This window comes from Poeciliopsis prolifica, unplaced genomic scaffold (genome assembly GCF_027474105.1).
Source record: "Poeciliopsis prolifica strain line A6 unplaced genomic scaffold, Auburn_PproV2 SCAFFOLD018, whole genome shotgun sequence".
Lineage (NCBI taxonomy): Eukaryota > Metazoa > Chordata > Actinopteri > Cyprinodontiformes > Poeciliidae > Poeciliopsis > Poeciliopsis prolifica.
The window spans coordinates 5120398-5135256 of NW_026562393.1; the positions used below are offsets into that span (position 1 = coordinate 5120398).

The window sequence follows — 14859 nt, forward strand, 5'->3', positions numbered from 1 at the left end:
CTGCTTGCGTCTGGAAGTTGCTACGGTAACCTCAGTAAACAGGAGGCAACTGAGCGGCCACGCAGCTGTGGGGTCTGTGTCCTACTTTCCTATCAGAGCAGCAAGGGAAGCATTGCCGAGGGTTGTTAGTCGTCCCCCGCCCCCTGGTGGCCACAGGCTGACTCGGCAGCTCGTTTGCTTGTTAATGCACAGCCTGTTCTGAATAAAGTCAAATCCTGCTCTTGTCTGGACAGCAAGTTGACTTTTATCTTCACCGATTGCGTTATCTATTCTAAAAACACATTTGATGTTATTGTTTTTGTCCTGCTCGAACAAATGTTCATGTTTAAATGATCTAGCTGTTGATTTGATGTCAAGTTAAAAAAAAAAGAATGCAAGGATAAAGCCTCACAACATGATGCTGCCACCGCTGTGCTTGCCAGTTGGCTCAGGGGTTTTTGGTTTGAAAATCTCCCTTTGACTATTATAAATACACTTCTGGTTATTGCGCATTTCTATTGTGGCCAAATAGATCCACCTTTGTCTGGTCTGATAATGTAATTTTTTTTCAATGAGAGATTTGGCAAAAATTTGTTTCATTATGTATATTTACACAGCTGTTCTAGTAGTTTTGAACTTATAGCGAGCCTGAGACTTGAATTTTCTTTTCTCTGAGGTTTGGATCAGAGGTTTGGATCAGGTTGAAACTTAGATTTTTTTTTTAACTACATCAAAACTGGTTCTAATTTGTGTTCCTCAGAAGATTGAGCACTTCTGAGGAAATAGTTTTGATCAGAGCAAGGGGCCTTCAGATCCATTTTTGCCTTTCAGGAACATTATAAAGATGCAGTTCACAGTTTATATTTTTGTTGTTACCTCGACAGACCCCTCATTCTGAACAGATTTTATTGTTCCCACCACGGAAATAGAAGGAGTCTTTCTTTATCTAAGTTTAGCTAAACTGACACCCCAACAGCAAAGGAACTAAAGTGAGAAAAAACCCGCTGACGTGTGAGCAGATTGTCTCCACAGCTGCTCCTCTACTGGCCCTGCTGCAGACCCCATTCAGATGTTGCCAGGGAGAGGGAACGTCCACCTAAAAGCCCACCCTCCACTGGAATTCTGCTAATTCCAACTGGAACTCTGTCCACTCTGTTCCCGGCAGCAGGTGTGTGTTGCTGAGCAGGATGCATGAAGTGCTTTCACTTTGGGAAAGTTATGGGATGTAACATAGGAAATCATTAATCCATTCCAAAATAAAAGCAAAATAAAATTTTGTTTTAAAAGTCTAGTTTGATTGTTATTAAAATGTAATGGTTCCGACTTATTTTTATGTCTTGAAAATGTGTTTGTAGGACAATAACCTTTGCTGGTTTTCATGTTTTTTTTTTAAATTGCAGTTACAACTGCAATTTATCCTAAACTTTATATTTCTATTGTGCTCATGGGCTATAGAAAAAAAATGTGGTTACATATATTTTACGTTAAAATAAAAGCCAGCAGTCAAATAATTTTTTTCTGCAATTAAAATTTGAAATGTTGAAAGACTTTTCTGAAATTTATTTTTCTTTTTGTATTCTATAGTGACTTTTTCAAACAGATTTTTAGGCATGTGATTTTGAATCATAGAAACATGGAAATTTTATGTTTTCTCAATCAGAGATAAAACTCAGTATGGAACAAAACTGAATTAATGTTTTCCTAAAAACATTTTCTGAAATATGAATCAACATAAGGTTGAATATTTAAAATTTTGTAGTAAATTAAGGGTACAACACAGTGTTTATCTTGGGTTTTTTTTAGACAATAGTGTGAAATCAGGTGAGAATAGGTTCAGATTTGTTTCAAGTTAATGATCTGAGCTATTTTTTCTTCTCTGACAGAAGCAACATATCAAGCGTGCTCCAAGTGCCACTGAGGGCATATGCAGATTTAATCCAGAGCATTTGGAAACTGTTGTGTTGATATGAGTGTGGGGGGGGGATCAGTGGGTCCTCATAAGTCAAACACATGGAGGGCCAATCAGAAGGACCTGCGTGGGCAGAAAGCCGGTAGGTTACTCTCAGGAAGCTCTTATACACTTGACACAGGACGAACTTAGACTGAGAAGTCTTTTCGGCTCATTGGATTTGACCTGATATCTGCAACAACTTGTCTTTTATTCTGAGGTAATGTACATCTCTGTGTTTGGATCAGTTAAAATGATTTCGAATGGAGTTTGAAAAGTTTTTGAAGCTGCTGTGGCTCTTTGTAGTTCCTAGAAAATTTATTTAATCAGTATTATCTCAGCTACAGAGTTTATTGTCAGGTCAAGCCACACACCTGTCAATTTTCACCTGTTTCACACTCTGGTTTGGTCAAACTGCAGCCATTCATGTCCTCTCCACATCAGCACTCTTTCATGTGTGTGCGTGAGTGTGTGTGTTTTGATCTGTGTGTGTTTGCTGTTGACATGGTGAGCGCTCAGGAAGAGAGACTCTGACAGCTGGACGGCCCGGTAGAAGGCATGTAGCTGCTTCTTGGAGCTATTTATACCCAATCTGACCGGTGTCCGTTCATTCACGCCCCGCATACCACAACATTAAAGTGGTGGCCAATTGCAAATCTATCTCTATTATCACCAAATGATGAGGGAGTGAGATATTGTGGGAATTCATTAACCTTAATGTAAAACCAGAAAAATGTTTGGTTATTAAACAGGACCTTAACTCTACTGGACCCAGTAACCAGGAGCTTTTTTGGACTTAGCATTTTACAAAAACTTTCAATTTTCTCAAACATATTACAACCTAAAACCACTGTCGTAAAATACAATTGGGGGAATTGTATTTAAAAAGCTTAAGAAATGTACTGTGTCAAAACAACTGATATCATGCCCAGATCTGGGGATCCAAGAAAGTTCACCCTAAAATAAAAAAAGAAATCTCCAAAATCTCTAAGATGTCTTCACAGGACACAGCAGGCTGTCAGTACTGTCAATATGAAAGTGTATGTCTGTCCAATCTGAGACGGTGCAAGTTTGACTTTTCTTGAATGTGTGCAAATAGCAGAAAACAAACAAAAAAAAAATGTCATAGTTAAAACTTCTGGAATTATGTTCTTTGGGCAGAGTTATCTAATATTGGGTTATCTGTACATCTGAAGCGAGGCCATTCTTGCACATTAAACCTCATGTCCAGAGAAAAAAAGAGATAAGACATTTAGTGATTAAAATCTGAAATCTGAGTACAGAGATATTTATATTAGTCTAGTCTGATCTAATAAAAAAAAAAAAACAATTTCTCCAATTTCCTCTCGTTTTCACTTCGTAAATGCACTCTGACTGTTACAGAGAGATGGCCATTCCCCGGATGTTGAACTCCAACACACCATTCACCATTGTTACCGGTGGCTCGGAGATCTCTTTTCTGGGTAAAGAAGAGAGCAGCCAAGGATGCGAGGAAGAAGCGGAGTCATTGGTTCAGGCCATCGGACCACATCTGACCCGTGTGATGCAGCTCGGCACTGCCAAACACGTGATAACAAATGACCTGGAGGGGATTCCTTGTGTGTCCATAGTGGCACAAGCTGAGAGTAAGAACATAGAAACACAAATGCTTCAGATCATCAAAACGATTTTTAATTTCAGACAAGGCTAACAGAATCGTCGTTTTTTTACTTAGCAGTTTTTACTATTTAGGTGATAAAAACTTTCCAAACCAACCTGACCTTATGTGAAATCTTGCTCAAATTATTCAATCATGAATGAATTCTGATTATTTTTTTTGTACAAGCCACACCTGGTACTGCTTACTGCCAAACCTGCAGTAATCAAGAAATCAACACAATATCCCCCAGTAGAAAGAAATTAAAGAATAGATGAGAAACAAAAGTCGCTCATACACATCAATCTGGACAGAGACGCTTTGTATGTCAATTTGAGGCATTTTGATTGAGAAAACATGGAGTAGTGAGGGATGGCAGGCCAAATGAAATTACTCTAAGATGAATCATCCATTTGGTCACAAAGGGACATTTTGGGAAGATATTTTGTGGACTGGCGAGACAAAAGTGGAACATTTTGAAACATGCACATCTTGTTACATCTGCTCCAGGACCTAGATGTCTTGCAGTAATTGTTGGTACCATTAACTCCTCCATCAATCAGTTTCAATAAGCAGGACACTGATCGTAAAGAAGTCAAACTCAATGTGACTACAGAAAATAAGATAAAGCAGATTTTGGAGCAACCTAGTCAAAGTCTTCAGTCAGATTGAAATCTGACTGAAATGCTGACAAACAGGCTCTTCGCTTTCATAAATCCTCCACTTTGGCTGAATTTTGATAAATTCCACTGCAGCAATTTAGCTGCAGTGGAGCTAAATTGGAGCTAAATAACCTACAGCCTGTTATGTCAAACACTTTGTTGCAGTTATTGCTGTCAATGACGCCACAACCAGTTAGATTGGTTTGGATATATATGTATTTTTTGATTATCTGAAATAGTGAAAGAAAAATATTTACAGTTGAACACATTTGCAATGGGACAAATATTTTTCCTTATTAATGTATACTATTTTATTAGTGAGATGATGTATCTCAACAGATTAAGTGTTTTTTTGTGTTAAATTTATGCCAGAAGATTATTACAATTCATTTAAATGTATAAGGAGTCAACCTGCTGTTTGACTCTATGGATTAATGTCCTCAACAGTTTTCTCTCTATATTGAATGTTTCAGTTGTCCCTCAACAAAAAGCTAAAAGTAGAACTGCTCACAATTTGACTGACAGCCATAGCTGCCAATGTTTTGTTTCAAATAAACTTTAATTTGGGACAAGGTGAAATGACCTGTACGCTTATATAAACATGCAAAACGTCAAACATCGTGTTCTGTTTTCAGGAGAGGACTTTCAAGAGTTCAGCCCGTCCAACACTCAGAATCCCTGCCTGCGACCTCACCTCCTCCAGAAGCACAGGTATGCACGCCCTCTGACCTGCTCTGGGAAAAACCTCCCACCAGGTTTCTGAGATTTGCCACTGATGACATCACAGTTAGGTCAACTGAATGATCTCGAGCAAAAATGAAAGAGGTATTTCTACAGGTTTGTTTGTGGAGGATGAGTCATGTTGCAACAGGAGCTCAGGCCTCAGATCCTTTCTGTTGTTCAGAACCGTAATACACAGGTGATTCTACACCCAAATTAGCTGATATTGACAAATAAGTCAGAGTTTGAAGCTGAAGTCAAAGTCACTGTCAGATATTTTCCATCTCACCATACTTTTAAAAATATTAGAAATGTCTCATTTATTTCAAGTTGGAAAAACTTCTGCCTGTCATTGTCTACTCTCACTTAGCCTTTCCAGTTGGCTCAAAATAACAATCTTATAGCACTGAAAAGCACTAATCATTTTTGTGCTTATCTCTGAAATTTTACATTCAATTGCCAAAGGTATTCAGACGCTCCTGCAAATAATGAATTATTGTTGTAGTCTCCGACTTCTGGGCATGCAGACTGTTTCTAAAAAATGTTTTTGCTCTTAGGAGCTTAGTGAACTGTAGCATGGTATTGTGATTCTGTGCCACCCGGACAATAAGTCCATTTGTGACATAACGTGGAATCGATTGGAGACGAAAGCAACTCAGCCATGAAGAGCGAAGTCACAACAAATTACAGTGGCATCAGAGGCAGGTGGAGGACCTGCAAATGATACACACAGGTCACACAGCCATCGTTTTTAGCTGTCTGATATAAGTGACTTATGAATAAACCAAGGAGAAAAAAGATGTAAAAAAATTTTTAAAGAAAAGATGATTGATCGAACGTGTGTGAAATCAAGTTAGAAGTTAGAAGATGTTCCAAGGCTTTTGTTTGATATTTAAATACCACCAATCTCTTTAATGTGTCCAATTTATAGATGAGAATATGCTGTAGGTTTGGAATAGAAATAAATTTTTTTATCTTGAACAAATGTTGAATGTTCCCTCTTGACTTCAGATCTTTCAGTGAGGATGCTGCCTTACTATCCAACACAGAAGATGAAGTGTTTCATCAACACCTCCACAGAAAACAGCGCAGAAAGACTCGAAGCCGACCAAAGAGGCTGGAGGAAGGAGGGGAGCCTCCAGTTATCCAGGGTTTGTGGGTGCAAGAGATCGACTGGCTGAAGACGACTGGGATCATACCACCACCTCCTCAGTTCACCGACTCCTATCGCCTGCCGGACTCCTGCATGTCTGGACAGACAGACGACTTGTCCAGCTCTGATGACAGAGACTGCTCAGACTGTGACCATGAATCTGTATTCAGTCACGAAAGCGAGTCAGACTCATCTTGCTGCAGTGAATCTGATCAGCTTGGAATAGAATCAAACATTTCTGATCCGACCTCTGACTTGATGAATGTCTCTGGTTTTCACTCGAATTGGGATTCCGACTCCTTGGAGTTTCTGGAAAGCTTGCAGGAGATTTCAGACTCGTCTCAGGCGACTTTCACATTTAATGACAGTGACTCAGAGTTTGATGAGTTGAAAGGCAGAGTGATGCAGATACCAAAACTCTTCATTTCAACTTTCATTAACCACTCAATAAAACAGATTCTGGATAACTGGACAACCACCAAACCTGCCAATGAAGGACTTATATTCCATCATGTAAGTCTATTTTGTATTCGTTTCTTTTTCATTGTGTCAGTATTGACATGACTGTAAGCTTGTAGTAGGACAAAATAGTTGCACAGTGAAAAAAAACAAAAACTTTATTACTGAAGAATCACCACATAGTTGCTCAATATTTTTGACCATTTAAACATCATATTTTGAGTTTTTGTTGGGGCTTGTATTTCATGACTATTATTTTTACTTCCATGTCCAACAGGGCATAGACAAGAAATATGTACAAAAAAAATACAAACATGAGAGAAAGAAGTGAGCTCAAAAAAGCCTTGAGCACACTGACGATGAATAAGGACATTTTTGTTTGGAATCCCAAACCCATTCTTCAATCCATAACACAAAGGCCACCAAAAAAAGAAGTAATGATTATATGTGTTTTCAAAAAGACAGGACACTTTTTCTCTAAGAAATGTTTTTTTAATTAACAATCTCTTTTCTGTTTAAAACAATATCCAGGCATACTGTAATTTCTCACATTACATAATCATCCACATATTATATTGATGTTCCTGTCAGAAAAGGGATTTTTATAAATTACATATTTTCTATGAATAACAGTAAATTGACTGGTAATTAATTATGTCTGAGGCTTGTAAAATGCATCTGACAAGCTTAAGACCAAAGCTGTCCTCTAGTTTAGCTTCTTTGACTGAAGGGAGACACAGAATGAATTAGGAGCTCACACTATTTAGGAACCTCCAGACATACAATATACTTTTATTACATACTTTCTGTACACATTTTCTGAGAAAGTTTCAAATATACTAACTATATGTTTTGAAAAATAACCTTCTAGTTATTGTTGGTCCCTGTGCTATTACGTTTTCTTTCAAAAATGACCATCATGTTTCTCTTTTTCCTTGTAGATGAAATGCTCTAGCAACACAACTCTTGTGTTGGAGTTTTAGTGATTAACATTTATATTTTGCTTCTTCTTTTAGCTTCTACACCCCAACAGTTTTCAGTACAGAGAGGGAGAGGAGTACTTTGTTCTTCACCACATCCAGAACGGCTCGTATGGTGACGTGTTTTGTGTTCGGGATAAAAGCAGTGGCTTCAAATGTGCTGCCAAAAGGGTCAGAACAGAAACCAACCAAGAGTCAAACTCCAAGAAGTCTTTTGGATTGGCTAAAAGCTGAAACTTGTCATGTTGTGGTCCAATCAGATTCCCCTGAGTCACTTTAGCAGTGAGGAGGTGAAGACATGGAGCGCCCTGAACTCCCCTCGAGTTGTGGAGCTGTTTGGAGCAGTGAGAGATGGACTGAACGTCATACTCTTTATGGAACTAAAACCAGGTAAACTGAACTACATCTGCTGAAAAGTGCTTTATTCTGGTCAGAAAGAATAAACATGTGCCAAACTTTTCCAGCTTGCTTGGCCCAGCTTCTAAAAGAGATTACCTGCCTCCCTGAAGATTTAGCCCTGCATTACCTTCATCAGACACTGGGGGCTCTTGAGCACCTGCACCACAAAAAGGTGGTTCACCTGGATGTCAAAGGTGCGTTTCTGTATAAGTCTCAAAAACCTAATCTATGAATTTACTGAATCAAGGATGGCATTTTTGGGCAGGAAATGTACATGTTTTTGTTTTAATTACTGTACCATTGCCATCATTAGACCTTACATCCAGAGATGAAAGCTCTGTATTTAATTTAATTTGATTTAGTCTCCATCTCACAGAAAAAAATCCAGACTAACTTGTCTTTATAGATCAATATTTTGAAAATATAAACAGAAATCTCAACAACTAAATAGGGTTAATTTTTGGAGTTTTCCTTTTGCTTGAGCAAAACTCCCATCACAGCCAATAATCTATTATTTGTAGTGTGTTTTTGCTTCGTTTTGGATGCAACTAAATGTTTTGATGTATTTTTATTTGTTTTAAAATCATGAGAAGAATAGTAAATCAAAAATCCTGATGGGGAGAATACATCTCGGCGGTTCATCATTTTTCAGTGACAGCTTTAGTAATGATCAACGCAAGGAATCAGTGAACATCAGCATAGTCCAAACTGTCATTTCTGAAAACGAAATAAAATGATAATAACTATCTTGGTCGTGTGACCAGTGTTCCTTCACTTTCTGCAGTGATAAAAGACTGAAGGTTATCAACAACAAACACCTCTCCCTTAACCCTTAGTAATCTCTCCTGAGAGGATTTCACCGTTCCACTTTTATGGTGTAGTTGAAGATGACAAATGATAAAGTGAAGCCACAAGTCTGTGATTTATTTCAGGAGATTATGGCTTGAAATGTTGCTTCTGCAGAAGCAGGGAACCTTCATACACCCATTACTCGGACTGTCACTGATAGCCTCCTAACATTACATTAACAAGTCAATGTTCCACAAAGAGTGCCTAATGCAAACAGGCTGCCACACTGAATCCTGTGTGTTGATTTTATTCCAGCTGACAATGTGCTGCTGTCTGCAGACTGCAGAGACACGTTTCTCTGTGACTTTGGTCTCTCAGAGATGTTAGATGACAACAGACGGAGCACTGAAGCATTTAGAGGTGAGCTGTTGCTGAAACTTCTGCAGAAAGCTGATACGCAGATTTGCATTACTGAAGTGGTCTAGACTCTAGAGCGCTGCTTTCATAAACAACAAATTATTGAAAGAACAATGGTAACTTTCAATTTACTTCATACTTTTCAAATATGATCATGCTTTGCAGAATCATGCAGAAAATCATGCTATGTGGGATAAAGTGGCTGTTATCAAATGCCATGAACAAATGATCAAGAATAATAATCATCACATATACATCAAATATATAAAGGTCCAACTTCAGTTTCGGGACTTTCCAAAGCATCCTACCTTTCGCTCTATTTTTTCCTTAATTTGTGGCTATTTCTTGTGGTGGTTTTAATGTTTTTTGCCTGGCTTAGCCGCACTGAGCAACTTTCTCTCAGTACGTTTTACTTTCACTACTGTGGTGTCAATCAGGAATAAAGAAATAGAAAATTTGAACTTGTCTGAACACATTTTACAATTGTGTCACATAAAAAATGACTGGTCTCTTTGGGTCATGGAGTAATATCTTTCCTAGGTTTACTACAAACACATTTGGTTAAATATATTTAATATTTCATCATAAGTCAGTGTGTAGGTCATCCTATTTTTATGTACAATAGAAAAAAAAAGTCAACAAAATTTCGTTTTGGAGCCAATGAAGTGTCAAATGTATTGGATCCAAGAAGTGCATGGCAGTAAAAATTCACGTTAATTCTGAAATATAACTCCAGTTCTTGTTTTTTTATGTATTTGTAGGAACAGCCTTTCCTGGCACAGAGACTCATATGGCCCCAGAGGTGGCTCGAGGAGATCAAGTGTGCTCCAAGGCAGATGTGTGGAGCAGCTGTTGTATGCTACTGCATATGCTCAATGGGTGCCAGCCGTGGATACGCTACTATTCCCATCCACTGTGTCTCAAGGTCAGAATGTCTATTTTACTGTTATTTTCAAACTGGACTGGGAAAACGTAGATGAAAATCAATAATCGTGGTTGCTCTTGCATTTTTGTCATAGATTGTCAATGAGCCCCCACCTTTATGGGAGGTGCCGTCCAACTGTAACAACTTCACAGCCAGCGTGTTTAGGGCTGGACTTCGGAAGGACCCGGACAGACGAGCGTCGGCCAAGGACCTCAGGAGAAAAACCACCAAAGCCCTCAGAGCAGGTTCACACATTACATTGTAACATGACGAATGGGATTCTATCAAATCAAATAACATGCACTGTGGGATAAAGTGGTTGTTATCAATGCTAAAAAGAATCTTATTAGAAAATTAGACTGGACAGGACATGGGTAAGAGCTTTTGTTAGAACAGACAAATTTCCACCAATAGTTTAACCCCCCCTTACCTTGCCTGTCTTTGTTGTCACAATTTAAATATATATATCGATATACATATTGATACATATCGACATATATCTGTATATATCTATATATATTTATATATCGCTATATATCTATATATCTATATCTATATATCGATATATCTATATCTATATCTATATATATATAGATATAGATATAGATATATCGATATATAGATATAGATATATTGATATATATATGAGAAAAATATCTTAACTCTGAGTAGTTGTTCTGGGTGCCTGTTAGCTTAACTCAAAGTTGCTATTATCTTAATTGATAGTTAATTTTGGTTTTATTCTGGGTAGCGGTTAGCTTGATTGTTAGCTTTAATCATTGGCTATAGTTTGGGATTATTTAGGTTGTAGCATTCTGATTCTTATTAGCTGTTTGCTTACCCATTTTAGTATTATCTTTTACCTTTGAAAACTGGCTACTTGGCATTCGGTAATGTTAAACCCATACTATGAACAATCAGTGTTCAAGTAATCAGAGTAGTAACTGGTTGAAAACAACCTTAACTTCATAGTGATATTTTTTACATACAGTTGGAGGTTTGAGCTCTTCCTCCATTAAAGCCGCCTGTGAGAAGTTGCATCATGGCCAACGGGAAGACAAACTCTTTTCCCCAAAAGAACCATCATCATTCTCCTCCTCCTTCTCCTCCTCCTCCTCATCATCATCCCAAGCCACTTCCTCAGACCCAGGTGTGTTTTGGGTGAGCCCTTGGAGGACTGTAGCAATGGGCGAGGACACCACTGAGTGGAAAGGTGACATCGCAGAGACAGATTTTAGAACAGGGGCGTGGAACTCCCAACCGAAGTCCCTGCGAGTTGACTGTGACGAGGAGTCGGAGACCGGCTCTGAGTCAGAGGTGGACATATACATGGCTGTGGAAGAGGAGTGCATTCAGGAGAAGTGGCTGAAAATTGATAAGGACTATGAGGGAGACTTTGAGGAGGAGGATGAAGAGTGGGATTCCTCTGGCTCCACTGAGTATCTACGTACGCTCAAAGGCTTTTTCCCTTTGCTGGAGAGAGGCCTACAAACAGATGAAGTTCCATGGGGTTCAGAAGAAGAGCTGGAATATCTCAGAGATGGTGAGCATAGAATCATCTGTTAATAATTTGTCAAAAAATTGCAAAATATTTGACTTCTTGAGCAGATATTTAGCCAAAAAAAGCATCCCACACAGTGACAGCAATGTTGAAAGTTTGATGTCTGTATGGATGTTTTTACTACTTCAAAGTCTAAAGTAGTTACAAAAATAAAAGGCATATTTATTGTAGTGAGTCATAATATCTAACTCTATCTTCCATAAGAAAGATAAAGAATAACTCCTGGTTTTAACTCTAACCCCTCACTGTAAAGTGTTCTTCTCAGAGGTTCCTGTAGGGACAACAGTCCAGACTCCATCCCCAGAACCTCGAGATGAACCTCCATCTTGTTTCAGCTGCTCAGACACATCACAGATAGATGAGGTGCATAAAGTCATACTTGCAGCGGATGACGAATGAGTCCACTAAGGCAATTTTTAAGAATATCTTTGTATATTTAAGGACTCAGAACATTCATCTGATGACCTCAGTTCTGGAGTGTTTTCTTCCTGCAACAGTCACTCCGGTGGACAATTGGTATGGATACCTTCAGCCGATCAGACATCTCCACGCTGCTTTGAGGGTAACGTCATTGTATAAGTCCTTCACTGTATTTACGCACTATTCAACTGACTGGTTGAATTACAAAAAACAAACAAACAAAAAAAAAAATCTCTGACAAATTTCAGGTGTTGACATCTGGATAGAGAACCTTCAAGGGAAGTGTTTTAGGATCAAAGAACGGCGGAAAGTCAAAGTGGGTCATGTTGCCATAGGAATCAGTGATCAGGTATGAACCTGCTGTTCATTCTGAATAAGCCTATATGAATAACTCTCTGGCATATTCATATAGATATGATCAGATTAGAGCTGATTATTCTTGTCAGTAGGGGTGCACAACTTGGAGGTTTGTCATGGTGGCCTTCAGAATTTAATATCTGTCTTGCACTGTAAGTCTGACTGTATGTCTTTTGCAGTCTATCCAGTGGTTATGATCTCTTTTATTGGCTTAAATGTATCTCTAGCATGGAGTGAAACATCGACATAATGATGTGTGTTCAGTTTTGTTCAGGGGGTTCTATAATTTTAAGAAAGCAGTTGTCAATTAAAGAAGGATTTATTGTCTAATTTGAATGAAATCAGCTGCACATGTATTTATTGCTAATACCTGACCAGTTTTAAATTCTTCCAACAAACCTGTTTTGCAATGGGAGTAAATTAGTTTTGCGTCCAACTGGGAGATGCTCTTAGAGTACAATTTATTTTTCCAGGTTCTTGACACCCAACTGTCCTCAATCCTCACAAATCCTCCCATGTGTATCTCAGATCTCAGAGAAAACCTTCACTTTGGAGACTCTGGACAGAAAGATGGTGTCCTTCGAGGAAGAGATCAGTGAATCGGGATCATGGTTCCGCTGTGCTCCTGCTCCTGACAGATGTCAGCGCTGGAGCTGGAGAGTCCAAGACGGCAAGCTGGAGCTCAGAGAATGAGACCGACATTTAGTAGTCAGTTAAACTAATTCTGTTGCAAAAAATGACGGAAAGAAACCACAAGAGCTCAAAACGCTCAGAACTTGAAGGAATGTCACATTGTTGTGACCTGGGAGCTCTGAACTTCTTCATTCTGATCTTCACAGTGTGTGGAGGTTGCTGACCTACGTTGAGCTCTCATTAGCTTTATGATGCCATCCTGCTGTGGGAATAACACGATGGGATCTCCAGGAGGTGTGTGGCTAGTAAACAGAAAAATATATTTGTATTGTTGGAACAAAAGACTTTCTCTACAACATCCTGCTGCAGCAGGACTGGCTTGTTGCCACAAGGCAGTGAGGCCCACGGAGGATTCTCGCTGTTCAAACACCTTTCAGCACACTCAGCAGATATTCACTAGACCAGGCTTTGAGTTCCCAGCCCTCAAAACCCAGTTGTGATATCTGCAGCTGATGCCTTCGGCTCTTTAAATGAAACAAATAATTTTGTGCTTTACATTTGATGTCTTTCAGAGATAGTTTGGATGTGCATTTCACATTGTTTTCTCTAATCAGTCTGCAAACTCTGATTTGTCTCACCTCATCAGCAATGCTGCTCCTCACTTTGTTTTGCGTCTGTCTGTTGTGCTAAAAATCCAGGACATGTGCAGTTTCAGAAAAGTTAAACCAACATCAAACTAAAATCCTTGACCGTCGAGAGTTTATGAAACATATGATTTTAGACATTTTATATCTGTACAATTATGTTTGTCTGTGAATTACTCTAACCTTAATACTGTTGGTGTTCCTAATATGCAGTATTATTTTTTTGATACATGTTTCTATTATTCAACAGTAAATATTCAAACTTATAGTCTTGCAAGATTATTGCCTTACCCTCGTTTGTGCAGCCACACAGCTGACTATTTAGATAACAACACAAATGTAATTTTTCCAGTGACGTCAAAGTGTCTGTAAACTGTAAACAAATAGGGGAGCGGTGACACCTTGGTTGTTTGCTAAGATTATTTACTTGCTTTACTTGCTTGCCTTCTTTTTGTTTTTCATTCCCGTCAGTTTTACAACTGGAAACGAAACTAGTTCTCAGCTGCTCTGCGAGTTCTCTTTGCTGGTCAAACCCAAGTTTTAGGATTAAGATTATGAATTTTATCAGCATTTTTCTCAAGGCTTTGCGACTTTAATGACAGCTACTTTTTTCTGTTGCGTCTATCTCTAAAACTGAAATATTGCTTTTTGCTGTGTTTCCTAGTCATTGCTTTGTTCAGATGCATTCTTACACTTGACCAATGCTTTAAATGTTTGCCCAGACATCTGCACATATAGCACATTGTAAATGTTTACAGCTCTAATAAACAAGTAAAGCTTTCAATCTGTTACGTGTCAGGAAGTGTTTCACACATGTGATCATGTGACTCATCACATGGTTTCCATTATATGATCAGGATTTAAAACCTGAAAAGGGACATTGTTACCATTGAACACAGTGAGATTTAGATTTTATATGAACAAAACATGACTTAAGTTTTGATAAGACATTTACCTCATGAGATAACAATTACTCAGATATTATTCCAAAGGTAACTTATTTAGATTTATGACTAATTGATACCAAAGCAGCTTCTTCTATAGTAAGCATAATAGTACTGAAATATCCACATTAGACTAACCATAGTCAAAGATGTTATGAAGATATTCAGTATTTTAGCTGATTTGTCAATGAAAAAACAACAAACAAGTAAAACAGCTCATTATCCAAGATTGA

At 38.4% G+C, this 14859-nt stretch overlaps 1 protein-coding gene across 2 annotated transcripts; it reads left to right on the forward strand.

The window, feature by feature from the left end:
* The first annotated feature begins 2028 nt into the window (after positions 1-2028).
* LOC129368276 (uncharacterized) lies at positions 2029-14466 on the forward strand. 2 transcript variants are annotated; one of them, XM_055043193.1, is made up of 15 exons: positions 2029-2147; positions 3311-3552; positions 4861-4936; positions 5957-6611; positions 7574-7708; positions 7798-7927; positions 8002-8130; positions 9041-9145; positions 9904-10067; positions 10162-10312; positions 11059-11610; positions 11882-11991; positions 12070-12190; positions 12297-12397; positions 12934-14466. In XM_055043193.1, the coding sequence occupies exons 2-15, from the start codon at positions 3315-3317 to the stop codon at positions 13096-13098; spliced, it is 2832 nt and encodes a 943-aa protein (XP_054899168.1). In that variant the 5' UTR covers positions 2029-2147; positions 3311-3314; the 3' UTR covers positions 13099-14466. The 2 variants fall into 2 exon arrangements, with proteins under 2 accessions (XP_054899168.1, XP_054899169.1); XM_055043194.1 differs by having other exon boundaries at positions 11894-11991.
* The last annotated feature ends 393 nt before the right edge of the window (positions 14467-14859 follow it).

Excerpts from the sequence above, each read along its gene's own strand:
- LOC129368276 (XM_055043193.1), top strand. The coding sequence starts at position 3,315 with ATGGCCATTCCCCGGATGTTGAACTCCAACACACCATTCACCATTGTT. Across the intron at positions 3,553-4,860 it reads CATAGTGGCACAAGCTGAGA|GAGAGGACTTTCAAGAGTTC; the intron begins GTAAGAACATAG and ends TTCTGTTTTCAG. Across the intron at positions 8,131-9,040 it reads GGTTCACCTGGATGTCAAAG|CTGACAATGTGCTGCTGTCT; the intron begins GTGCGTTTCTGT and ends ATTTTATTCCAG.